Genomic DNA, 26,520 nt, shown 5'->3' with positions numbered 1-26,520 from the left:
CACTCAATCTCCCCCTGTACCTGGGGTTGTGTGTAGACCCCCATGTTAATGGGAGCCTTCAACCAGTCTATAGACAAATGCAGAGGTACTTGTAGCTGTGGCTATGCTAACAGAATGGCAGGGGTTCCATGTGTCCCTCATTTTTCCCCTTTCAGTTTTCTGATTTTCCACAAAATCAATACAGTTTTGGCCATTGATGCCTAGAACTTTCCCTGAACTTTTGGAATTGATCAGATGTCATTCAAAAAGTTATTACATTACATACAGACAGACAAACAGAGAAATGCTGTCATGTTGAGTGTAATACCCTTACAAACTTGGCCAATTATCTTGGTCAATTATCTAGTCGGACCTGCATAATACCATTATAAATGTTCACTCAGTAATTTCTGGATCAAGACCATAGTTCGGGTGAGGTATACTGCTAAGGGTCAGACTGAGTGAGGCTAGGCTTCTGAAGGGTTGCAGTGGTAGGAGAAGGGCAAGATGAAGGAGAACTCAACAATTCCATAGCAAAACAATAAAGGGGGAGGGGAGAATCCAGATTCCAAGTGTCAGAGTTGAGTGAATGATGATGTTGGAAAGCTTTAAATTAATGGCTTCTCTCAGCTGCTGCTGTTGCTGCTGCTCTCAATGTTGAGGAGACAAGGAATGTCACTTGGGCTTGGAGGTCCTTTTAGGTCTAGTGGATGGACTGACTTAACTCCAGAACCCTCAGCTGTGGTGCTGGCTGCCTGAGTGAGAGTACTCTTAGTTGTAAGCACAATGAGCTTGATCCAATACCCACTGAAGTACTTGAAAAAGCTTCCATTGGCTTCCATGGAAATTTAACTAGGGCACTTATGCTTGTTAATTTTTTGCAGGATTGGACCTTCTGTTGTCAGGGCCTGTAACTCTGCCCCATTTAGGCAAATGTTTACTCAGTAGCAGAAAACCCATTATATTTTAAAGTGCTTTTGTTTTCAGCACACTTCTTGTAGCAACCTTCCCTCTCTCTTTCTTATCCAGAGGAATTTCAGAGACGTGTACAGTGGAAAATTTGCCTAAGATCCCATGGAGACAAGCTTTCTCATAAAATGTTAAGCACTCCATGATTTTGTCTCCATTTGAAATACTATCAGAATGGTGATTTTTGTGGTATTTTGGTAGCTTCTGGTTGAAATCAGTAAGTACAAGACTGTAAAAACGTTGGGCATGATTCTGACATTCCTGTTGAACAGCCATTTTAGGCTTTGCTTATTTGAGACTGCTCACATAAGTAAGAGCTACTCACTGGTTGTGACAAAATCAGGCTCTTTCACAAATTCATTAGTTAAGATTTTGAACCTAAAGAAAAATACAGGTTTACTTCAAGAAATATGTGAGGTTGATTATTTTATCTGCAACATTTTGCCCATCCCTAATATGGATATTTCTCAAATGTATTTTTAGACACGGAGTCTAAATGATGGTTAGAAGTAATTTTAGTATTTAAACCTAAGAAAAATTAGGAGAATTATATCTTGTAGATACTTAAGTTCGTATAATGCACATCTCTTAATAATTTCATATCTGGAAGATGAACTATTTTTACAATGTGTTTTTACTTAGACCTGGTAAATTGAAGGCTCCAGAGGATTGTAAAAAGCTAGAAATTATGTACCATTAATTTTAAGAGGTAAAAAAAGCTTTTACATAAAAAACACTGCAACCTACATAAATTAACAGAGAATGGCATCTCTTTGTTAGAGATCAAAAAGAACATTTTATTTATCTTTATCAGACTGTGCTAATAGAGATACAAATGTTGGTGCCACATTGCTTATTTCAATTGGTTTATGCCTGAAAAGTAATGGTATAAATAGTTTCTTCAGCTTCTTGTAAAGAAACGTCCATTCTAATGAACCTATGTAACATGAAACCACAGTGTAAATTACCTGCTAAAAACTATGGGCACAGACCCACAAACTCACTCCTGTAAGGAGTCCTATTAACTTCAAGGTGACTACTCACAGGGACAAAGATTTGTGTTTGTGTGGCCCTAAGAGCCTGATTCTGGAGGGTTATAGACAAATTAGATTAGAAACATAGGCAGAAAATAGCAAAATGAGATATGACTTGCAAAACTGCAAAATAATATGATTGGGAGGGGGGGGAAAAATCTGGAAGGGACAGGAGAAACCTGTGTTGGGCCATGATTCAGCAAGGTATCTAAGCACATGTCTAATATTAACCATAAGTAGTCCCCTTCAAGCCAATGGGACCACTCTCATGCTTAAAGTTAGGCATGTGTTTAAAAACCTTGCTGAATCAGCACCTAAGTGCTGCAGTGCACCTACAATACGGAGTGAACAGCAAGTTAGACATAAGTTTGGAATTTGTAATAGATTTAGGGCTTCAAATGCACAGGCATCATGTCACAAAGCAAGGCCACCCACCAGGGGCGTCGTCATTCCCCCCGGTCCACCAGGGGCAGCATGGCCCTAGGGCCAGTGCCCATCCCTCTGACAGCAATGGAACCCCTGGGGGTTTCCCCACCCATCGCAGGGGCAAAGTTCGGTCTCAGGGGCATCTGAAAGATGGTCAGTGACAGTCTCCCGCCCACCTCCTGACTTGGACATGGAGTCAGAGCAGGCTCCCCAGGGCCAGCCAACCTTGGCCAAGGCTTCCCTAGCAGAAGTGGCAGAGTTGGCAGACCCACCTGTACCTGCCTCCTCCTCATCTTTGCCCAATAAGGCGATAGCGGGGCCCTCTCACTCGGTTCCCCAGGATGATGCAAGGGCCCACCGAGAGCTTTTAAAGAGGTTTGCCTCAAACCTGAAGCTGGAAGCTGAGGAACTGGCGGAACCCTCAGACTCTCTGTTCGATGTGCTAAGTGCAGCAGCTCCCTTCCAGGTGGCATTGCCAGTGCACGAGGGAGTGGTGAAAATTACTAAGGCCCTGTGGCAGACACTCTTCTCCTTGCCCCCATCTCCAAGCGGGTGGAAAGAAAATACTATGTCCCTGCTAAGGGGTATGGGTATCTTTATATCCACCCTGGCCCAAGCTTACTGGTTGTGTTGGCAGCCAATGAGCGTGATAGACAAGGCCAACTGGGATCAACACCTAAGAACAAGGAGGCAAAGAGGCTCAATCTCTTTGGTAAAAAAAAATTATTCTATGTCCAGCCTCCAGATCAGAGTGGCCAACCATTAGGCCTCACTTGGCCATTATGATTTTAATATTTGGCAGTCGATGACCAAGTTTACGGATTCACTGCCAGAGGAGCCCAGAAAGGAATTCCTGGCTATCCTCACTGCCCACCAAACGTCCTCAAATGCGGCAGACTCTGCGGCCCGGACCATGGCTTTGGCTATTTCTATGAGGTGGGCATCCTGGTTGCAGTCATCGGGCCTATTGATGGAGGTTCAGTAATCCATCCAGGACCTCCCATTCGATGGCCTAGCACTGTTTTCAGAACAAACAATAAATTACATGGCCTGAAAGACTCTAGGGCTACCTTGCGCTCCCTGGGCCTTTACACACCGGGGCCGGCAAATAAGCAGTTTAAGCCGCAATGGCCCCACAGGTTTGGGACCCAACCTCAGTCAGAATGCTTCCGCAAGAAGGACAAGGGCTATAAGTACTGGCAAGGCCATCAGCAGTCACCCTCAACTCTCTCGAGCTCCACCCATAAGCAATCGGGTAACAAGCAGGCATTTTGAGGGTGTGCTTGAGGGCGATCTTCCAGCCTGTGTCTTGGATCCTGCTCCTCTGTTATTTTCCAACTATTTGTCCCCCTTTCTGCCTGCCTGGGCCTCTATAACATTGGACCAGTGGGTCCTCAGCACGGTAGCAGGGGGCAATACCCTCCAGTTTATTTCTATGTCCCCTTCGCACCCTCTCTCCCAATCCCTCTTCAGGGACCCTTCTCACGAGCATCTGCTCGCTCAGGAGGTGCATGACCTTCTGTGGGTGTGAGCTGTGGAGGAAGTCTCTCTGCACTTGAGCGGGAAAGGGTTTTACTCCTGCTATTTTTGATCCCAAAAGCCAAGGGGGTGGTCTACGCCCCATCCTCAACCTGCAGAGCCTCAACAAGTATCTCAAGAAGTAGAAGTTCCGCATGGTCTCCTTAGCCTCCATCATTCCTTCCCTGGATCTGGGAGACTGGTTATGCCACCCTCGATCTGAAAGACGCTTATTTTCATATATCAATATTTCATAGACACAGACGGTTCCTATGTTTCGTAGTTGGGACAACCTACTACCAATTTGCAGTGCTCCCTTTTGGCCTAGCAACGACGCCAGGGGTGTTTACGAAATGCATGTTGGTGGTGGCAGCCTACCTCAGACGTCGTGGTATCCAGATTTACCTGTACCTCGACGACTGGCTCATCAAGGGCTGCTCCGGGGTCCAGGTCTAGCACAGTGTCGAGATGTTGCAAGCCACTTGTCAAGCTCTGGGCCTGTTGATAAACGAACAAAAATCAACATTGATCCCGGTCCAATGGATAGACTTTATCGGAGCGGTGCTCGACTCTATCCAAGCCAGAGCATTCCTGCCAGAGGCTAGGTTCAGGGCAATGTCAGATCTGATTGCCAGCATCACTGCCCATCTGCTAACCACGGCCCGGGTCTGTCTCAGGCTATTGGGGCACATGGCAGCATGCACGTACGTTTTCCGACATATGAGACTCAGACTGCGTCCCCTCCAGATGTGGCTGGCGTCGGTCTACTCTCCGGCCAGACATCACCTAGACAAGCTTATCACGATCCCACCACAGGTATCTCTCTGCAGTGGTGGTCCAACCCATCCTAGTGTTAGAAGGTGTGCCATTCAAGAGCCTGCAACCCACGGTCTCCCTGATTTCGGATGTGTCCAACCTCTGTTGGGAGCGCATCTCGGTACACTGCGGACTCAAGGGTTATGGTCTCAAAAGGAGCTCGCATTGCATATAAACGTCAGGGAGCTCCGGGCCATCCGTCTGGCTTGTGGTGTCTTCCTTCCCCAGCTGTCCGGCCAGGTGGTGCAGGTGTTGGCAGACAACATAGCCTCCATGTTCTATGTCAACAGGCAGGGGGGAGCTCGATTGTCGGCTCTGTGCCAGGAGGCCCTCCATCTGTGGGACATTTGCATCCAGTATGCAATCCACCTGAAAGCCTTGCACCTCTCCAGCGCCTGGAACACACTAGCTGATCGCCTCAGCGAGTTCTTCTTCTCTCACCATGAGTGGTCCCTTCACTTGGAGGTTGTCAGAATGCTTTTCCAGAAGTGGGAAGCTCCCTGAGTGGACCTGTTCGCCACCAGACAGAACAGAAACTGTCATCAGTTTTGTTCTCTCCAAGGCCTTTCTCCTGTCTTGGTCAGGGGACCTGATGTATGCCTTCCCACCAATTCTGCTCATCAGCAAAGTCCTCTCAGAAATCAAGAGGGATAAGGCACGGGTCATTATGATCGCCCAAGCATGGCCTCGCCAGCATTGGTTCAGCATGCTCATGGACCTGGCTGTTGCACCCCTGTGGCCACTTCCCAGCCGCCCGGACCTACTCTTGCAGGATCACGGTCGACTTCTGCATCTGAACCTCGCCTCTCTCCACCTCACAGCTTGGATGCTGCGTGGCTGAATCCAGAGGAACAAGCCTGCTCTAGTCAGGTACGGCAGGTTCTCTTGGAGAGCAGAAAGCCCTCCACCAGAGCAACTTACCTGGCAAAGTGGAAGCGTTTCTCCTGCTTGGCGGCAGAGCGGAATATCTCCCCTACCCAGTCATCTCTGCAGTCCATCCTTGATTACCTGCTTTCACTTAAAGCACCAAGTTCTCGCCTTCTCTTCGATCAAGGTGCATCTGGCTCCCATATCAGCCTTCCATCCTTGCATCCAGGGTAGATCGGTGTTCTCACATGAGATGTCGATCAGGTTCCTGAAAGGCCTTGAAAGACTCTTTCCACCGGTCTGGGATCCGGTTCCCCAATGGGACCTCAGCCTGGTCCTCTCCAGGCTCATGGATCCACCCTTTGAGCCTATGGCTTCTTGTTCCCTTTCCCACTTGTCGTGGAAGGTTGCATTTCTTGTAGCTATTACCTCAGCTAGATGTGTCTCCAAAATTAAAGTCCTCACTTTGGAGCCCCTGGAACATGGTATTTTACAAGGACATGGTCCAGCTGCGGCCCCATCTGGCGTTCCTGCCAAAGGTGGTGTTGCACTTCCATGTCAACCAGGATATCTTCCTCCCAGTGTTCTGTCCAAAGCCTCACACGACCAATGAGGAGAGGTGGCTGCACACTCTAGAAGTCAGGGACACCCTGGCTTTCTACCTGGAGTGCACCAAGCCCTTCTGCAGATCGACCCGGCTCTTTATCACGATAGCTGACAGGATGAAGGACCTCCCGGTGTCCTCTCAGAGAATTTCGAATTGGATCACCATCTGCATCCGTACTTGTTACTAGTTGGCGCAGGCTGTGCCTCCACCGATAGCGAAGGCTCACTCGACTAGGGCTCAGGTATCTTCGGCTGCCTTCCTGGCGCATGGCCCTATCCAGGACATCTGCAGGGCGACTTGGTCTTCGGTACACACATTCATGACCCATTAAGCCATCACCCAGCAAGCCAGAGATGATGCTGGATTTGGCAGAGCTGTGTTGCAATCGACACGTCCATGAACTCCTACCTGCCTCCAATGGTACTGCTTGGGAGTCACCTACAATGAAATGGACATGAGCAAGCACTCGAAGAAGAAAAGATGGTAACCTTTCCTAACTGCTGTTCTTCGAGATGTGTTGCTCATGTCCATTCCGTGACCCGTCATCCTTCCCCTCTGTCGGAGTTCCGGCAACAAAGAACTGAGAGAGGGGGAAGCCGGTGGCACCCCTTATACCAGCGCATACGCGTGCCACTCCAGATGGTGCCAGAGCGGGTCCCCTATGGATACCACTGAGGGAAAAACTTCTGACACCAGTGCATGTGGCGAGCACACACACCTACAATGGAAGGGACATAAGCAATGCATCTCGAAGAACAGTTACAAAAGGTAAGTATTTTCAGAGCTTTTAATAACATCTCTGCTTGAAAGTAAACAACCTTTTCTGTCAATTTAAATAACTTTTTTTCCCAACAGAACACTGTTCAAACAGGCACTTTAAATAACGCTAAAATGTGAGTCACCATTATAGAGAAAAAAGGCTTCAGTAGACAAGGCAGCATGTTATTTATGGATATTGGCAGGCTTGTGCAACAAGCCTGCCTTCTGAGGAATTTTATTGTTTGCAAGGGAAGAAATCCATATAGAAAGGAGCTCAGCTAGTGATAATGAACTGATCATTACTGCCTATCTGACTCAATATGTGACATATCTTAACTCTTCTTTAAAGCTGAAAAAAAGTTAGCAGTAATCATCAAATTAAAATCCTGTAAATATTTAGCAAATTCAAAGTGTCTGTTTTGGGACCTTAGTATAAAACTTACTTTGGAAAGCTAAAAGGCTGTTATTTAGAATTATGATTTATTTTAATATTGCAAAGAATGATTGATCACCTTTTTTCAAATGTCTAGTTAAGCTACGTCTTTTGTGTTTTGCATAAGAAACTTAAAACTATCCAGCCACAAAAAGCTTTAATAAAGTAATTTTATGACACTGTCTACTGTTTAGTCAAATGTGTCTGAAGCTATGGTTGTAATAATTAAAACAATTGTATGTCACTTGTGGATTAATATATAGCAACTGCATAATTAGCTCCCATGTTGTGTCAGGTTTCCTAGTCACAGACCTTTGTACGCTGGACCTCAGTTCTATTGTAGGTGTCTGACATTATTTATTATTTCATTAGCATCCAATTTCCTTCTTGGATTCAACAGTAAGGTCAGTGCAATGAGCTGCATAGACTGTGTGTCTTATTCCCCCCTCCCTCCTCTTCTCTCCACCCCCAGCATAGCCACTCATTTCCCTCATTTCTGGCATGTCATAATTTAATATTTAGCAATTATGGCTTGGAACCAAAGGAATAATTATTTCTTAATCATTCTGCCTTTAGGGGGTTCCTTTCACGTTTCTGAGGAAAAAAGGAAGTCTTTGGTCACTGGGGGTGAGTGCTTCTGTGTTTTCTTTGTAAGATAGCTCTGTTGTTAAGGCAAGACACTGTGTGTTGAATTCTAATTCCTTTGTGCAAGAGCCAGCCCGTTTCAAGCAATCCAATGACTGGAGGTGTTCGGTATGATTAATAGTGCTACAGTTCTGTGATTGACTAGGTTGACTGTGCTTTCTGTGTGTGTAGAATTCTAAAAGTTGATACACCGTTGATGAGTAACAGTGAAGTTTAATGCTGTAGCGGAGGTGAGAACTGAATATCTTCTCTATGCCAACCAGGTTTTGTCTGGGGTTACATTACATTTCTTAGCTGCTGTGAAGTTCAGGTACTTTTTCTTTAAATATTTATTGTTACTGCAGCACGCTACCCATTTTAGAGCAGGTTTGTGTGTCTCTGTGATAATTTTTTTAGAATCAAGTTGTAAAATTGGTGTGTGCATTTGAAAGATAGCTATCTTCAAGTGCTAGATGAATATCTATGGGATTTAACTGTTGTGTGTTTTAATTCATATAATTTAATTCTTTGATAAGGTTATCATGTAATTTCATTAATGATAATATATTATGATCGATTTGATAAAACCTCAGAAGTTATGCTTTATTTCTGGTTTTAGAGATGTTGGATTTAAATTAACACTGGATTAGTTATCTATCTCTGTCAAGATTACAAAGAGCTTTTGTTGTGATCCATCATAGGGCTTTTGTGTGATATACTGTATGCAGAAGCTGTTAACAGAAAGAATAGATTAATGCTGTGAGGAAAAAATATCAGATGAACACTAGGTCTTAAAAAGCAATTTCAAATGGCATAGTAAGTTATATATCGTTAATACATTTTTAGCCTCTTGGGGGTGGAGAAGAACTTGTAATTAAAAATTAATTTATTAATTCTTGGCTGTGCTTAAATTAGAACCCAGGGTACTTCCAAAATGTTTTGAAATCAAATTATTTGAATGGGCTCTCTAGAAGAAAAATAATGAGCCCTGGATAATCTGAAGAATTTTTAATAGTGTTACCAGAAAACTCTGCAACTGTCCTCTTTTGAAGTCTATGTATGTATGTTATGTGTAGTAATTTTAAATGATATAGCTAATACAAAGATATACCATAGTTATATAGAAATATAATACAGATAAAATTGTGCATGTATTATCTTTTTAAAATTATGCTACATATTCAGAAGCTTCAGTAGAAGAATGAATACAAGGAGCCATCAGATTCTTCTTGGTTAAGACCATAACAATAAAACTGGGCATATATGTGCAATATATCTCTATCATGTGACTTATATATTTGTGTTAATGTATGCATGGCATATTATGAATTTAATTATTCTTTCATTCTTGCCACAGTAATATATAATTAGATCTTGTGCCCATTTTTGGAAGCCATCCCTTTTGTTTGTAGTAAACTATTAGGGGGAAGGTCTTTTATGTGTTTCTGCTATAGTTTAGTGTGATATCTTCAATATCTGAAAAAAAAGTTGTTTTACCGTTTTCTGCCATTAATATTTTCGTTTGGCTTGAAGCTTTATAATGATATTGGATAATCTAGTCTCTAACCTTTTCATCATCTTGTACACTTAATGTATCATGGGCCAGCAAAGAAATTCCTTCAGCAAATATGAAACGGAGAGAAGTTCATATTAAAAATATCTAGAAGCATTATTATAACAAAATATGAAATATCAGTTAAATAGTGCAATGTAACATTTGCTATTCTTTAATTCTATTTTGAGTATCCTGTTATTTGAATGTATTTTAGTTACTTTGGTTTAAATCAAGAATTCTGTTTGTTGTAACTTCGGTGTGTGTTACCTTTAGGAAAATATTTTTACATACTATTTTACTGAAAAATAGCTAAATACATATTTTTAATTTCAAAATTTGCTTAAAATATTTAATTGAAAGGAAATGAATTTTAAAAATTGAAGTGTTACTCTCTATTGACGTCTGGTATTTAACACATGTAACTTATTGAAAAAATAGGGAGGGGTGGTCATGTGTGATGCTGATGGGGGAGATGTCAAAGGGCCAGATATGCTACAGGCTTAGGCCTGGTCTACCTTGGGGGAGGAGGGATCGATCTAAGTTACGCAACTTCAGCTATGTGAATAACGTGAGTTGACTGCTGCTGCTCCCCCGTCGACTCTGCCTGCGCCTCTCACCGAGCTGGAGTACAGGAGTCGATGGGAGAGTGCTCGGGGATCAATTTATCGCACCTAGACTAGACACGATAAATCGATCCCCGCTGGATCGATCGCTGCCCGCTGATCCGGCTGGTAGTGAAGACATACCCTTAGTGCTTTACTGTCTTCAGTAGTTCTGCTACTAACGGTAATAAGTGCTTCACCCTGTGACAGGTCTTTGTAGGAATAGGCCCATAAAATAGTTTATTTTCTTAGACAAAAATAAATTACAGCTAATAACAAGCTAGACACCAAGTAAATCTATACATCTTTGTTAATTAAATATGGGTAAGTTTGTTGGGAGCTGATAGTTGGTTATTTTTGTTTCTGCATTAAAAAAATGTATTAATCTTTAAAGTCACAAATAACAGTTTTACATTGTAGATAACATAAAAGTAGGTGCAGACCAGAACTTGAATAAGATGATATGATTAAAAATAATTATTGCATAACAAATTGAAACTCATTTGCTGTCGGTTTAAGATACAGAAATCCAGAAATGAAGAGAGAAAAACCTCTTAAATTATGGATTTTTAAAAAAACTTAACCCTATTTAGACTTGCAAGTCAGAAAATAATCTAAGAGAACAGCAACAAATAACATTCCCACTTAACAAAAGTGTGGATGCTGGCAAAATGTGGATGCTGTTTATCTCACCTGAAGCATTTGCAGGTGGTGTTAACAAAAAATTAGAAGGCTTTGTGCTGAATGCTCCATCCTAATAGCAAGGGTAAGAAGGACATTCAGCACATATCTCAGCATTTACTGTTTACAGAGGACCAGTGCAAAGTCCTTCATCTTGCAGAATTCTTCACACTGTAGAAGCCCATCCCCATCGTAGTCCTGAGATGGGGTGTACAGGTGAACTTGATGCAAAGTTGACCTTCCACATGTCCTGCCCACTGGAAGTTTGTGCTCAATACGAGTTCCTAATAGGTCTGCACAGAAGGGAAAAGTTTAACTTATACTTAAGGAGTAGCCCTCTCTTCCTACCTGTATAAGCACAAATCCAGTGGTCTGGAAATCCCCAAGTCCCCATAGGCGGCATGGTGGGGAAGCAGTTTCTATTCAAGCTTATACACTTGCATGCAGAGGAATTTAAAGTGTAAATCTCCTAGTAACACTAGTTGAAGTAATATGCAGTTATAGGACATGAGCCCAGTACTGGTTTGTTAGACACATAATTTTAACTTTTAAATGTAGTTAACACACTACTAAATTACACACACCCAATTTGAGTAGACTAGTATAATGCAGGTTTCTCCAAAGTGTAAATATTATATAACTTCAGTGATAGCTTGGTACTAGGCACCATAATTAGGCGTTTACACGCTTGCCTTCTTCTCTGAAATCTTGTTGCTACCACTGTGGAGCTGCTCTGGCAAGATATCAGAATTTGTCCCTAAATCTGAGGCTGTGATATCAACAATACACAATAAATCCATGGCTGCTAAGTTTCCTGTAATGTCATGAATGTTACTTCAGTACTTGTATAGTAGAATATTTTGAAAGTTAAGTTAATCATTAAAACTTGCAATTTTTGGTGAAACTTTATTATCCATGGTTCAGTAAAAGAAATATAGTCTTTTGGGGTTTTTTGGGAGGAGGGGAGTAGATTCCTAAAACTTCCACCACTACCCCTCTCCCCCCCGGTCTCCCCCACCCCGCTTTCATAAAAGAGACTTTGAGTTTCATATGCTAGCAACTTCAGAGTATCCCAAAATGCATTATAAAGCAATGAGTTGGGTACTGGTAGTGCGTGATTGTGTAGGCAGACACAATGACTGTTATGTACTCTATTGCTGTTTTTTTTTTTTTTTAAATCTATATAATAAATTTGACTGTCATAAACTTTGAAATGTAACATTCTGCTAGCAGTCTGAGAATGCTTGATTGAAAATTGGGGCTGTACAATGCATTAGTGGACTGTGTATTTTAAAACATAGGTAGCAAGAATCATGACAATATTAAGGTACAAAAATATATTAAAGAAAATATAAGTCTGATTTAAATCCGTTAAAGCAAGAACATTCAGTGCTGCTTTTTCAGCACACTGTGTAGGGATAAAGATACATGACTTTCGTTAACATTAAGGAAATACTATCAAGGTTGATAGTCCCCAAATAGAACTTAATCAGAAGTAACTTTTTAAAAGTCCTCTTGATCTGGAAGATTCTATGAGCTTTCCAAGAATAAGACTGAAATGTAGATTAAATACCAGTGAGTTTTGTGGGCAGCAAGTCAGCAGCAAAGGTGGAGCATTTGGGTTTTTTCTCAGTTATATGTACATTTGCATCCTTCCACTCTTCCTGTCTGACTGTCCCTGATAGGAAATGTGACCTATTTCCTGACAATTGGGGTTTACATTTGTCACAAGATTGCAGCAGTTTAACATTTTCCCATACTCCTTACAGTTCTGAAATAATTCTGTAGGCCAATTCTGCAAGGGAAAATAATGCCTGTGCCTGTGCTCATGATAGGCAAGCCATTTGTCCGTTTTTAAGCTGGACAGTCCTGCTTTTTTAAAGTTTGTCCTGGGTCCGGTATAAGACAAAACAAGATGTGGTTTTGTCCAGTTTCAGATGGTGAATGCCATTTTGAAGAGTGTGCCACCCTGCCCCCACCTGTGTGACATCGCACGTGTGATGTGCGCAAGGTCACATGGGGGGCAGGGCAGGGCGCTCTTCAAAATGGTGTCCCCCATCTGTGTGAATATTTTGAAAGTTAAGTTAATCACTAAAACTTGTAATTTTTGGTAAAAAGTTGTATTTCTTTTGCTAAACAGCGGGTGTTGTGGGAGGGGGAGATTCCTAAACATTCCATACACACCCTATTTTCATAGAAGAGACTTTGGGTTTCATATGTTGGCAACTCTCAGACTATCTAAAAGAGCTTTATAAAGCAATGAGTTGGGGTGCTCCCCAAAGTGTTTCTTCAGCATTAGGAGCAGAATGAAACTGACATAATCCTTGTCATTTTAACAGTATTGCTCCTATTGGAGATGTAGTGCATGTACAGGGCAGAAGTGCCATAGGCAGGTTCCTCTGCAGCTGCCAGAGGCATTTGAAAAAGGTAAGAATGAGGAAGAAAAGTTAGCTGCTGAAGGCTTTTAGAGGACAGAGGATGCATCTGTGCCTGCATGTAACATAGTGGATTAAGTAACTATATCTCACTTTTCAAAGGTACACCTCTACCCCGATATAACGCTGTCCTCGGGAGCCAAAAAATCTTACCGCGTTATAGGTGAAACCGCGTTATATTGAACTTGCTTTGATCCACCGGAGTGCGCAGCCCCACCCCCCTGGAGCACTGCTTTACCGCGTTATATCCGAATTCGTGTTATATCGGGTCGCGTTATATCGGGGTAGAGGTGTAGTTCATTCAAATGTCATTAAATTGGTTTTAAAAATGTGTTCTCTTTTTTCACCAGTGCCATTATACATTGGGGTAGGAATTAAACAAGGAAAAATCAGATCCAAAGCATTTTCACTGCTTAAAAAAATTGGTGACATCTGTCAGAATTTAATGGCTATTGTAATGAAAGCATAGCACTTAAAGACTATTAACTCAATACATAAAGGATCACATTGTGACTAGCCTTTATTCAATATGAAGGTGGCAGAGGAGTTTTCAAGGAGCTTCCTTTCTCCAGGCATCCCATATAAGGGTCAGTCACAATCCCAGTCTCTGTATTTGAGGAAGCTCAGGGATTGCTCCCTTTGAGGGTAAACACTACTACAAATGGGGTGGGGAGGAGGCAGAACCTGGTCCCACTCCCTTTGCATACTGGCATTGGTGAGAGACCTGTCCACAAGGTCTCTATAAAGAACACGGGATTAGGTCAGTTCCACATAATCCTCAGTGTAGACCTGTACCACCCCCTGCCTCACCCACAGCCTCAGAGGTGAGAGGCTTTGTGTGAGCTGACATAGAAAAGAAAACTCTTTGCCCCTTTAAGGATTGTACACACGCCCTTCCCTTCCTCATGGGCCTTCTACCGCCTCATGGGCTTGATGAAGGGAGGGGAACCTGTTGACTTCTGCATACCCAAGGGAAGGGGCTTATAAAGTCTTCCACCTGCCAGGAAGTAAAACACCTTTGGGGATCAGAGAAGGACTGGGTTTTGAGGCCTTGTTGTAGGCATTATGTCTAGTCATCTTTTTGCGGCTGCAAAGGAATTTTTCCTTCTCTGCCAGATTGTTCTGGGCAGGGCAGGTTTTCTTGCCTTTCTCTCAGTTGCCTCAGCAGGTGGGCAGATTCGGCTGTAAAATTTCTTTTTGTTGCAATTTGGCAGGTGCCCAGTGCAGCTAGTCATTCAGTAGGGGGTCTGATTCCCTCATAAAGTGGAACTGGGTGCAGATTGGGAGAAGGCATCTCTGAAAGGGGAATAGGTTCAGGACTCCTAATGACTGCTACAGCAGAGACAAAACCCTCCTGTCCACCCCTTAGCCCTTGTATTAGGGGAGGGAAATGGGGGCCCAGAAACAGTGCTGGGGCCAGGTTAACGGGGGGAGGGGGGGAGGCTGTGATGGCAGCTTCCCACCCTGTGAACAAAGGAGTGGCAGGCAGATAGCAACCCTCCACCAGATGGTATGGATTAGAAATGAGGGATGACCTGCACTGGGTGAGTTATTGCTGGCTAGTTCCCAGATATGTTACTTAATAAAGTTGTGGCCTTGTTAAACTTCATTCCTGGTGGCTTGTCTTATCTTTCTTTGGTGTCTGGGAACAACACCTGCAAGGTAAAAGTTGACCCCAAACAGACACCCTCCACTAAGGCTTGGTGTGTAGACTACACAGTTTTGGTTAACCATACAGCATTGCCAACTCTTGTGATTTTCAGCATGAGTCTCAGGATCTTTGATATTTTCCTTAAAGCTTTATAGGTTCATGTGATTGTGTGAGGATCTCAGCTGTCGTTTAAAAATAAAAAACCAGCCCTCATGGTTGTAGAGAAAAGCTTGAAAGTATGAAATGAGTTCATCCCAAGTTCTCAAAAATCAGAAGGTAAAGTAAAGGAACTCCAAATTTATTTATTTGTTTAAAAATCAATCCCCAATTTTATTTTATTTTTAAATTAAATTATTTTGTGTATTTTTTTTTAAATTTCTCTTGGACAGAGCCAATGTCTGACAAGTTTATGCAAATATCAGTCCTCCTTTGTAAAATGAGTTTTATCATGTAAACCCTTTAGACAATTCAATTCCACTAAATATACTGACAGGTGCCGTTATTATTTAAAATTTTTAGCTAACTGCTAAAGATTACATAACATAGACTTTAATTGCATTTTATTATTCTTGTTGTTACACACATTTATAAGAAACCCATCATCCCACCATCTGAGGGCCGAAGTTTGATATATATATATATATTTAAATTTAATCACATTGTTTCATCACTGGTGTAAAATCAGTGGGAAAAATAAAACTATATAACATTCAGTCATACCTTGATTGGACAATTAAATATTAATAAATAAATAAAGAAGACAGAGAAAATATCCACTTGATGTCAATTGATTAACAGATTTACAGATTTTTTTGCCTCCTTTATATCCATGAACAGTGAGAGCTGTCAACTTTCTTTTATATATACATTTTTACTAGTTATGCTTTTGGAAGTTTGAAAATGAAGTTTCTTTCCATACTGAATTTTACCTCTACAGACGTCCCCCGGGTTACACAAACCCGGGTTACGCAAACCCAACTTACGCAAATCTGCACTTACGGAACAAGTTCCGTAAGCTAGAAATGCAAGGTGTTTTTTTTTTATTTTATTTTATTTTATTTTTGTTGTTGTTGTTGTTTTGTTTTTTGCGTAATGGTTGGGTATACTTTTCCAACTTACGCAAAATTCGAGTTATGCAAGGCGTTCTGGAACAGAACGTTTGTGTAAGTCGGGGAGCGTCTGTATTTAATAATAGTCACTGATTTTTCCCCCCTGTGTTTTTAATAGAACAGTAGAATCTGCTTCCATTTGTGCACACAATAGCATCATTAATGAAGTAATCAGGAAGGTAATTAATATTTAATTGGTTCTGAAGAACATTACTCATACATTGGATGTTTCATTTATATGTACAACAGACTGACACATTTATTTTCTATTATGGAACCATAAGAGTGAATCCATAGTTAATTTCAAATGTGTTGTATTTGCTAGATCTCAATCAGGACTCTTGCATCGGTTTTATTGAGTTATGCTGGGTTAATAGAAATGATATTTGCTATAGAAAAAATAAACTTCTGGAAGCTAGCAAAATCTCCACAAATTTATCTTCATGAGTAGTTCTGTAAAAATAACACATGCTGTAGGCATAACTTGCTGGTTTGGAAACTCCTTCCCTACAAATGTTTCAGTCCCCGCCTGCAGGTGCTCCTGGAGTGTTTGTAAGATTTATAGGGACTCCTGAATAATTTACAAACTTCAGGGAACTAGCAAGAACACTCGGGCAGGATTCCTGCAGATTGACAAGTACTATAGGAAGAGTGAGCAAACTAGGTGACGGCCAAATCTCCTTCTTATAAGCTTCAGAGATGTCCCAGGTCCACCTGCTCTTTTTCTCCAAATTGTAGTGACTCCTTCTACATCAAGTTTTCATTCATTAAAGAAGAGGGGGGGGGGGGGAAAGACCCTCAAGAAATTCCCAAACAAAAATGGAATTACAGTTATAAATAGTTTTAATTTAAAACAGCATTATGAGACTGTTGTAGACATAATGCAAAACGCATGTAAAAATTACAAAGTTCTGATTTAGGGTTTAAAATACAATGCTTAATTTTTTTAACTTAACTCCAAATTTCCCAACAGAGTGAGCAATTTAGAAGTGTGTAATTCGAGTTCAAAACACTTAAATATCGGAAAATCTAGAAATACTCATTTAAGATTCCAATATAAGCTTTAATGCAGTCCTCCTACCCTCTACCACCAATACACCATCTAGCTTTCATCTATAAGCCAAAAACTTCCACTCTGCCAGAGAAAGTGCTATAGACCCACCTGTAAACTGACCATGGAAAAAGTCTCCTCTGCTGCAAAAGGCAGTTAATTTACTATTTTATGCCTCCATCGGTTGGAACAGCCTGAGGATGCTCTACCACAAATGGAGTGAGAAATCTCTGCTTTTACCAGATACATTTTAAGCCGAGCTAACTGTCTCACTGCTAATTCACTGACTCCCCACTTGGAAAGGCAACTCCCATCTTTTCATGTGCTGTAATATTTATACTGCTTACTGTATTTTTCACTCCATGCATCTGATGAAGTGGGTTTTAGCCCACGAAAGCTTATGCCCAAATAAATTCGTTAGTCTCTAAGGTGCCACAAGGACTCCTCGTTGTTTTTGCTGATACAGACTAAGACGGCTACCACTCTGATTTGAAAAAGGGAGTATGACTTCCTCCCATAAATCAAGAGGATTTGCCCATTGGATTTTGCCTGAGTAAGGAACTAGTGTGTCGAGAAAGATACAATTACAGTACAAAGGAGGGTTTCCATCTTTTTCAGAAAAACATGAATAGTAACAAAATGTTCATAGTATCATTGACACAGTAGTCAGATAAAAGTTCACAAGGTTGAAAATCAGACTCAAACATACAGGTTCATGTAACTAACCTTTCAAGCCAAAGAAATCCCTTCTTCACCTAAATGTGAAGGCATTTTAATCTTGCCAGTATTAATGACTTGATTGGATGTAATGATCTGTACCAAAATAGTTAAGGAAAGCTATAATAATGCTTCTGTTTAATTTCTTCACAGGTGTGCTAGCCCTCTGATATCTCAAAATGCCATTAGTGAAAAGAAACATAGACCCCAGGCACCTGTGTCACACGGCACTGCCCAGAGGCATCAAGAATGAACTGGAATGTGTCACCAATATCTCCTTGGCAAATATAATTAGACAACTGAGTAGTCTAAGTAAGTACATTGTACTATTAACTTTACAATTCATTTCAAACTAAAATGTCATTTGCTTACAGTTTTTATAGATGAAACAGAACCACATTTTCAAATTTAAAATGAAACAAAAAAGCCTTATTTCTCTATCAACCTTGTATTACACAAACTGCTCTGAACCTTATGTTTTCTTTTGTTATCTTGTAAATTAATTTAGTGCTCATGAAAGGTGCTGACTGACAGTTCTGGAGACGTAAGCCTCCACAAAACAGGTAGATAACAGGCAAAGAGCACTCTTGGCTTTTCCAAATTTACAATGTCAGGGTCTCTGTCTTAACATTACTGACTGAGTGAACAGTAAAGTTAGCATCAGAAATGAACAGCACAGTTAGCATGCTTGAAAATATAGTTGTCGTGTTGAGGAGCAGTTTCTTCTGCCTCTATCATCCCAACCACCTTTCATCATTTCCTCCCCCTTATTGATTTCCACTTTATACTTGTTCTCCCCCCTCCTACTGGGAATTGTGTCCCTTCAAGGGGCAAAAAATTCTGGAAACTTGATATCAAGAATAAGGAAGGCATAGGACTGACAGGGTGGGAGGGATAGCTCAGTGGTTTGAGCATTGGCCTGCTAAACCCAGGGTTGTGAGTTCAATCCTTGAGGGGGCCACTGAGGGATCTGGGGCAAAATCAGTACTTGGTCCTGCTAGTGAAGGCAGGGGGCTGGACTCGATGACCTTTCAAGGTCCCTTCCAGTTCTAGGAGATAGGATATCTCCACTAATTTAGTATTATTTATTATTATTATTTATAGGAGTTATCATGGACCCTCGTACCTGCTCCTATTGTAGTCAGTGATTATTTTATCATTGACTTCAGTGAGAGCAAGATTGGGCTAAAAAAGGATCTTTCCCAGTAACAACCCTCAAAGGTATTCAGCTATATGGCACTACAATAGTCAAAGTTAACAGTAAGACATGGCCTTCTAGCCATATAAGTCAGTATTGGCTAACCAAATGCAATTTTTGAGTAAGTAATAGGACATAATTGGACTTATGTTAAAGTGTAATTATGCTATGGCCTTAATGTATGGTTTGTTAGGCTTGAAGCTGACAGTAAGTGCTATCAGTCACCTAATTATAACAGTATTACACAATAACAAACACTGTGGATTATGTTGTGATCATTAAGAAAATCTATGGTAAAAAGGAGTTCAGGAGAGTTGGCAGATTCTCAAAGAGATAATATTAAAGGCACAACAACAAACTAATCTGATGTGAAGGAAAGATAGAAAGAATACTAAGAGGCTAATATGACTCATTAGAAGCTCTTTAATAACCTGAAAGTAAAAAAGCAATCCTACAAAAAGTTGAAACATGAACAAATGGCTACAGTTGAGTACAAAAGAATAATACAAGCATGAAGGGACAAAATGAGAAAATCTAAGATACAAAGCAAAGGACATAATGTAACCCACACACCTTCTGGGTGTGGTGTTCTGTCCCATCTAGTGGCACTCAGACCACTTAGAGAGAGAGTTAAATGAGTCTGCTCTACAGCCTTAGCTAACAGCCTTTTGGCTCCAGAGGTCCCCAGTTCGATCCCGCCTGCCGCCATAAGAAGAGGTTCTATAAATACATTAAGAGTAAGAGAAAGACAAAGGGAAGTGTTGGCCCCCTACTTAGAGGGAAAGGAGAGCTAATAATGGATGATATTAAGAAGGCTGAGGTGTTCAATGCCTACTTCGCTTCAGAATTCACTTAAGGGTACTTAAGGAACTACCCAAAGCAATCTTGGAACTGTTAGTGATTATCTTCGAGAACTCTCAGAGGATAGGCGGGGTCCCAGAGAACTGGAGAAGGGCAAACATAGTACCTATCTTTTAAAAGGGCAACAAAGAGGACCCGGGGAATGATAGACCAGTCAGCCTACCTTCAATACCTGGAAAGATACTGGAACAAATCATTAAACAATCAATTTATAAGTACCTAGAGGATAATAGGGTAATAGGTAATAGCCAACATGGATTTGTCAAGAACAAATCCTGCCAAACCAGCCTAATTTTCTTCTTTGACGAGGTTACTGGCCTAGTGGCTGGGGGAAAGCAGTAGATGTATGTCCTTTTTAATAAGGATTTTGACACAGTCCCACATGATATTCTCATAAGCAAACTAGGGAAATTTGATCTAGATGAAATTATTATAAGATGGGTGCATAACTGGTTGAAAAACCATACTCAGCGTAGTTATCAATGATTTGCTGTCAAACTGAGAGAATCTAGTGGGATCCCACAGGAGTCCGTCTTGGGTCCAGAGCAGTTCAATATTTTCATTAGTGACTTGGATAATGGAGTAGAGAGTACACTTATAAAAATTACAGGTGACACCATGCCGGAAGAGGTTGCAAGCACTTTGGAGAACTGTCTGCACCAAAAAATTAAAACTTCAGCACACAATATTTTAAAATTCTGCTTATTTTATTTGTTAAAATAACACAATATAATCACACCAATTTCAATTATTTTGGTAATTTATTTTAAAATACCTGTCAGCAAGTATATCTGTAACAGTACAGACAAAAAAAAAATCACATAATTTTTTTTTTTTTTTTTTGAAAAATAGATTCCTTACTAGGCATATTAATACAGAACTTTCAGTAATTTGTTTAAGCTACAATACAGAAAATTATTTTCTGCACCCCTCAGAAGCAGTGCAAAGGCTTGGGGGAGCTGGAGTAACAGAGGAGCTGAGGGAGAGGGAAGGAGCCTGGGAGTGAACCTGGAGGGTTGTTGGATGTGGGTGAGAGACGTATGGAACAGATTTGGGGGCGGGGGGAGAGGAGGGATTGTTAGGGAATTGGGAAGCCTCCCCCATGCAAACCCTGGCTGACTCCAAGCCTCTCCCATTCAGTCAGGCACATCTGCCCCATCCCCACGTGTCCCTGCATCCCCCTGTTCCCATGTGGCCCTGCAGCATCCCTCCCATTCAGCCCCTGGCTCAATGCTGTCACCCCACTAGCTCCTGAGCCCGTGCCCCAGTCTGTTCCCCCCACTAACCCTTCTGAACCCTAGTTGTGACCCCACCCCCCCAGCAGCCCTGTGTGCCCCACTCTGTCTGTCCTAACCTGGCTCCGGCAGACATGGTGCTGTGATGATCGCAGCTGGCTGCTGGCTGTTCTGGTGCCACAGTGGCCCCTGATGGGTGAGGGACAGAACTGCAGCACTTCTCGGGCAGAATGTATTTTCTGTGGGGGAAAAAATTCTGCACCAAATATGAATTCTGCATGTGTGCAGTGGCACAGAATTCCCCCAGGAGTAATGGCTTTATACTTCCATGTAAAGGAGCCCATGGTCCTGTTGACTGTCTACCCATATCTTTCCTCTGTTCTTGAGAACAGACTACACGATCTGGATGCTGAGAGAGCCATTGCAGAGACAAGAAACTCTATTATGAAATTCAAGGTGGTTCTTCGAGTGCTTGCTCATATCGATTCCAATTAGGTGTGCGCGCGCCACGTGCACGATCGTCGGAAGATTTTTACCCTAGCAACACTCGGTGGGTCAGCTGAGGCGCCCTCTGAGGTGGCGCTTTTATGGCGCCGGATATATACCCCAGCCGGCCCAGTGCCCCCTCAGTTCCTTCTTACCGCCCATGACAGTCGTCGTAACTGTGGAGCAGCTGAACTCCACTTCCCTAGCTTCTAGTGTAGCACTCGTTTATAGTTGTAAATAGTTTTAAAAGTAGTTGTTATTAGTCCTTTAGTAGTAGTTAATAACTATTGTTCTTAGTGTAAATAGTAGTTGGGGGTAAAGGGCTTCTCCCCTTCCCTCCCTCCCGGTACCCAGGCTGATGCCTAGGTCTCTGGGTTTCAAACCGTGCTCGGCCTGCCTTAAACCGATGCCTATGGGAGACCCCCACAACTCCTCTTTGAAGTGCCTGGGGGAATCCCATCAATCCGATAAGTGCCGCATTTGTAAGGCATTGAAGCCTTGGACTAAAAAGGAGCGGGACTTTCACTTGAAACAGCTCCTTATGAAAGCAGCACTTAGCCCGATGTCCTCGGCTCCGCACCGAGACCCGGTTCCGACCTTGTCGTTTTGAAGCTAGCCTGTGGCACCAGAAGGTTCAGCACCACGTCTGGACACTGGCAAAGACTCCCGGCACCGGACGTCTCCGGCACCTCTACCAGCGCGGCACTGCTCACTGTCTCGGGGACCGAAGAAGCAGCATAAACAACCTGCTGCTCCCTTGCAGTTGCCCGCACCGCCTGTGCCTCCCTCGGAGCCGCGTCCCATGTTGGACCAACCCCGGTACCATTGACTCTGGCGCCACAAGGGCTGTCAAGTCTGGTGCACGTAAGCTCCCCAGTGCGTACCATGGTCAAGTTCGGGCTGCCGTCCACTCCGGAGACTTTCTCCACGGCACACGACCTGATTGCGCTCACCGAGCCGAGACAGTCACAACCTTAGGTACCACCGGTACGGGCTGTTCACTCAAAAGGAAATCCCTCCATGCTGCATCCTCCGTCGCAGAGTGAGATAGGTCCCAGTCACGGTCCCGAGCCAGACGCTGGTCTCATTCACGGCGCCCCTCGCAGTCCCAGCACCGATTACCATCTCGGCGCCGGTCGCACTCGTGGCGCCGCTCCGCCTCGCGAAGATCTTTTTCTCGGAACGGTCGGTACCGGTCCAGCTCCCGGCACCGATCCCGACGCTGGTCCAAGCGCCGATCTACTCGGAATCGATCCCGGCACCATTCCGCCCATAGATCTTCGTCGAGGTCCAGATCTGCCTCCCAGCACCGATATGACCGCCGGTCCCAATCAGTTTTGCAGTACCGCTCAAGATCACGGCGCTGTCCTTGAAACAGCAGGGCCTAGCAGTTTCATCCATCAGAGTACACCTAGCGTCTCGGTCTTCTCCAATCCCATAGTTCCTCAAGGGATTAGAACGTCTGTACCCGCAAATTCGTACATCCGGCCCCTACGTGGGACCTCAACCTGGTCCTATCCAGACTCATGGGTGCCTTTCCTGGAAGACAGCCTTCCTCGTAGCTATCACCTCGGCGAGACGTATGTTGGAGCTTAGAGCCCTCACGTCAGACCCACCGTATACGGTGTTCCATAAGGACAAAGTACAGCTGCGACCACACCCTGCCTTCCTTCCTAAGGTGGTGTCTGCCTTCCATGTCAACCAAGACATCTTCCTCCCAGTCTTCTATCCGAAGTCGCACGCTTCTCGACGAGAATAACAGCTGCACTCCCTAGACGTTCGCGGGGCCCTCGCCTTTTACATCGAACGAACGAAACCTTTTAGGAGGACGACCCAGCTGTTCGTAGCTGTGGCAGACCGGATGAAGGGCCTTCCGGTCTCCACCCAGCGCATCTCGTCCTGGATCACATCATGCATCCGTGCGTGCTATGACTTAGCTGGTGTCCCAACTACGCACCCTACTGCCCACACCACTCGGGCTCAAGCTTCGTCCTCCACCTTCCTGGCTCATGTTCCCATACAGGAGATATGTAGAGCAGCAACTTGGTCATCGGTGCATACCTTTGCTTCCTACTATGCGATCATCCAGCAGTCAAGGGGTGACGCGGCATTTGGCTCAGCGGTTCTGCACTCCGCGACATCTCACTCCGACCCCCCACCTAGGTAAGGCTTGGGAGTAACCTAATTGGAATCGATATGAGCAAGCACTCGAAGAAGAAAAGATGGTTACTCACCTTTGTAACTGTTGTTCTTCGAGATGTGTTGCTCATATCCATTCCAAACCCACCCGCCTTCCCCTCTGTTAGAGTAGCCGGCAAGAAGAAACTGAGGGGGTACTGGGCCAGCTGGGATATATATCCGGTGCCGTAAAGGCGCCACTCCGACCCACCCAAGTGTTGCTAGGGTAAAAATCTTCCGCCGATCGTGCCTGCGGCACGCACACACCTAATTGGAATGGATATGAGCAACACATCTCGAAGAACAACAGTTACAAAGGTGAGTAACCGTCTTTTTCAGTACTTTAAATGAAACTGATGTGTATTGTGGTTTTGGTTAGATAATTTATGTATAGTTTTGTTCTGAGTTCATATAGATATTACAAAGGAAGCAAAGAGACATAAAGCTAAATAAAGATAAGATACAAGAGGTGTTTGATGACATTATAACATGAGAGCAAATCTGTTGTTCTGTTGGTTTTAATAAAGCATTTTTATTGAAAAAATTAGAAGTAAGAAGAGAGAAAAACAGGAACAATTGAGAAATTAGTATGATATGTATGTAATTCTCTGCTTGGGACAATTCTCAAAAGAAACTGAAACAGGGCTAGAGCCCTATTTGCTCTAGCACATCAGTCACTGCAGTGATGTTAGTAATGGTAATGGCAAACAGCAACAAAACAAAAAGCCCAGGATAAATTTGTGCAGCACATTATCACAAGTTTTCAGTACACAAAATCCTGCCATGAACCAGACCACATGTCAGTTTATGTTTCTAGCAGGCGGTTCTCCTGTCACATAATAATCCAGAAATTGTCATAATGATATTTCCAAAAATAATTTGGCTGATGTCCCAGCAGTTGTAGGAGCAATGGGTAGCAGACTATAGATCTTTCTTTATCTTTCTCACATATTGTCATCGGAAAGGTAATGTCCATGATACATGCTGTGGTATAACAGTAAGCTACTGAACAGGCTAGTGGAGGCTTTTTGGTGATCCACTTCTGCTTTTTGTGTATATACATAGAGAACACAATTGCCCACTGAAACTCTGTGGACAAATGTGCGATAATACCTATTTCGTGTCTTTTTTATATCTTCTATTTAAAGGAAGACTTTGTGACCCATTTAGTTCTTGAAATATTTTCCTTAAAGAAAGGTAAATGCCATCCTGCATCCGTGTAAAATAAAATTAGAAAAAACAATTATTATTTTACTTTGGATCCTTAGCAGCTTATGCAACATGCAGCTAAGCTGGTTACATTAGCCTGACAGGCTTCATTGGCTAGTAAGCCTTAACCAGGAACTCTTGAGAACCAGGAACTCTTGGGAACCAGGAACTCTTGAGTTCAAATCCCAGCTCTTCCACTAACTCACTCTGTGGCTGTGGACAAGCTAGTCTTGTGGCATCTATTTCCTCATCTGTAAATACATAATTTTCTATCTCACAGTGTGTTGTGGGGGATCCATTTGTTAATGTTTTTCATAAAATTACTATATGTTAGTAGTCTGAATATACTTGTGCATGGGCACGTTTTCATTGCATGACTACATTAGCCAGTTTGGGTTCCATAAGACTAGAGATGGCTCCACCAGTGGAGTGTGCTAGTGTAGTTCCCATTCAAAGAGTACCTCGTGCTGATGTGGTGTTATGTACTGAAAGATCCTTCTGCTGTTTGGGATATGTTGAAAGAGTCGCAGCTTCATGTCTTCCCTCATAACACTGCTTACACTTAGAATTTGCTTCCCATTTCTAAGCACAAAGCTGCCTCCTTCCGCTTTGTCATGACTTTTTCACGAAGACTTTCTCTGTTGATCTTCATAGACTGTGCACCTATTTCTTTTTACTTTTATATCATGTGTGTTTGAATACAACTGTAAGCTGGTGTAAGCTCCTTGAGGCAGGACCTTGTTTAAGTATTCTCGTAAAACATCGTAGGAAGGCGGTGTTTAAATATTAATACTAGTCACTGTGATATTGCTTACTGGATTTTTGAAAGTATTTTGGTTGTCCATTTGGGGGAATTATGAGGATATGAACTGACCCAGAAGACAGACCAGCTTAGGAGGTACTCCCCTGAGCCCTTGTGTACAGTGCTGTTCAAGTCAAAGATCTTTACATTTTCTCTTAATTATGAGCAGACAACCTTTTAGTTAGCATATTATGATCTATGATATTTACTCTGCTCCTTGTGTCTCAGTACAGGTATTGTATCCTACAGTTGCGCAGGTGATCCCTGGAAGAATGATATTTAGTAGTAATCTGTTTGAGAACTGTAGGGTGAGTTTCCACTTGATTGTGGGCCTCAAGTCAGTGAGGTCTTGGGGAAATAGGTTTAGTTTGCATTGAGACTGACCATGGTTCTTCGCATATAATTTGAATGAATGAATTAGCTGAACAATTAAAGAGATGCCTTGGTTTTGACATCTTTGAGTCTAAGCATCAACCTTTTGCGTTTTTTCCCTCCACTATGGAAGTCTCTAAAACAGATCTTATTTATGAGCCCACTGGGCTATTTGGTGCCTTTATGCGCTGAAAACTGGGTTTTGATGATAGTAGCCCCTTGGGCCCTCATTTAACAACTTTAGTATTTAGCAAGTGTTTTAACTTTTAAATAAACTTTTTTAGCTGGCCTTTTCTTTTGTCAGATTGAGTTGGAGAACTAATAAGTTTGAAGGTGTTTGTCTTTT

The 26,520-nt window shown here is 42.6% G+C and overlaps 1 protein-coding gene across 1 annotated transcript in view; it reads left to right on the top strand.

Moving 5' to 3' along the window:
- WASF1 (WASP family member 1) overlaps positions 1-26,520 on the top strand; it is a 169,463-nt gene that overhangs the window by 93,096 nt on the left and 49,847 nt on the right. Inside the window, exon 2 of the mRNA XM_065401649.1 lies at positions 17,987-18,145. Coding sequence (XP_065257721.1) covers positions 18,013-18,145 — 133 coding nt within the window. The 5' untranslated portion in view covers positions 17,987-18,012. The remainder of the gene's footprint in view (positions 1-17,986; positions 18,146-26,520) is intronic.

This window comes from Emys orbicularis, chromosome 3, assembly GCF_028017835.1.
Source record: "Emys orbicularis isolate rEmyOrb1 chromosome 3, rEmyOrb1.hap1, whole genome shotgun sequence".
Taxonomy (NCBI): Eukaryota; Metazoa; Chordata; order Testudines; family Emydidae; genus Emys; species Emys orbicularis.
Note: the sequence above shows the minus strand (reverse complement) of the source record. Positions and strands in the feature narration are given on the sequence as shown.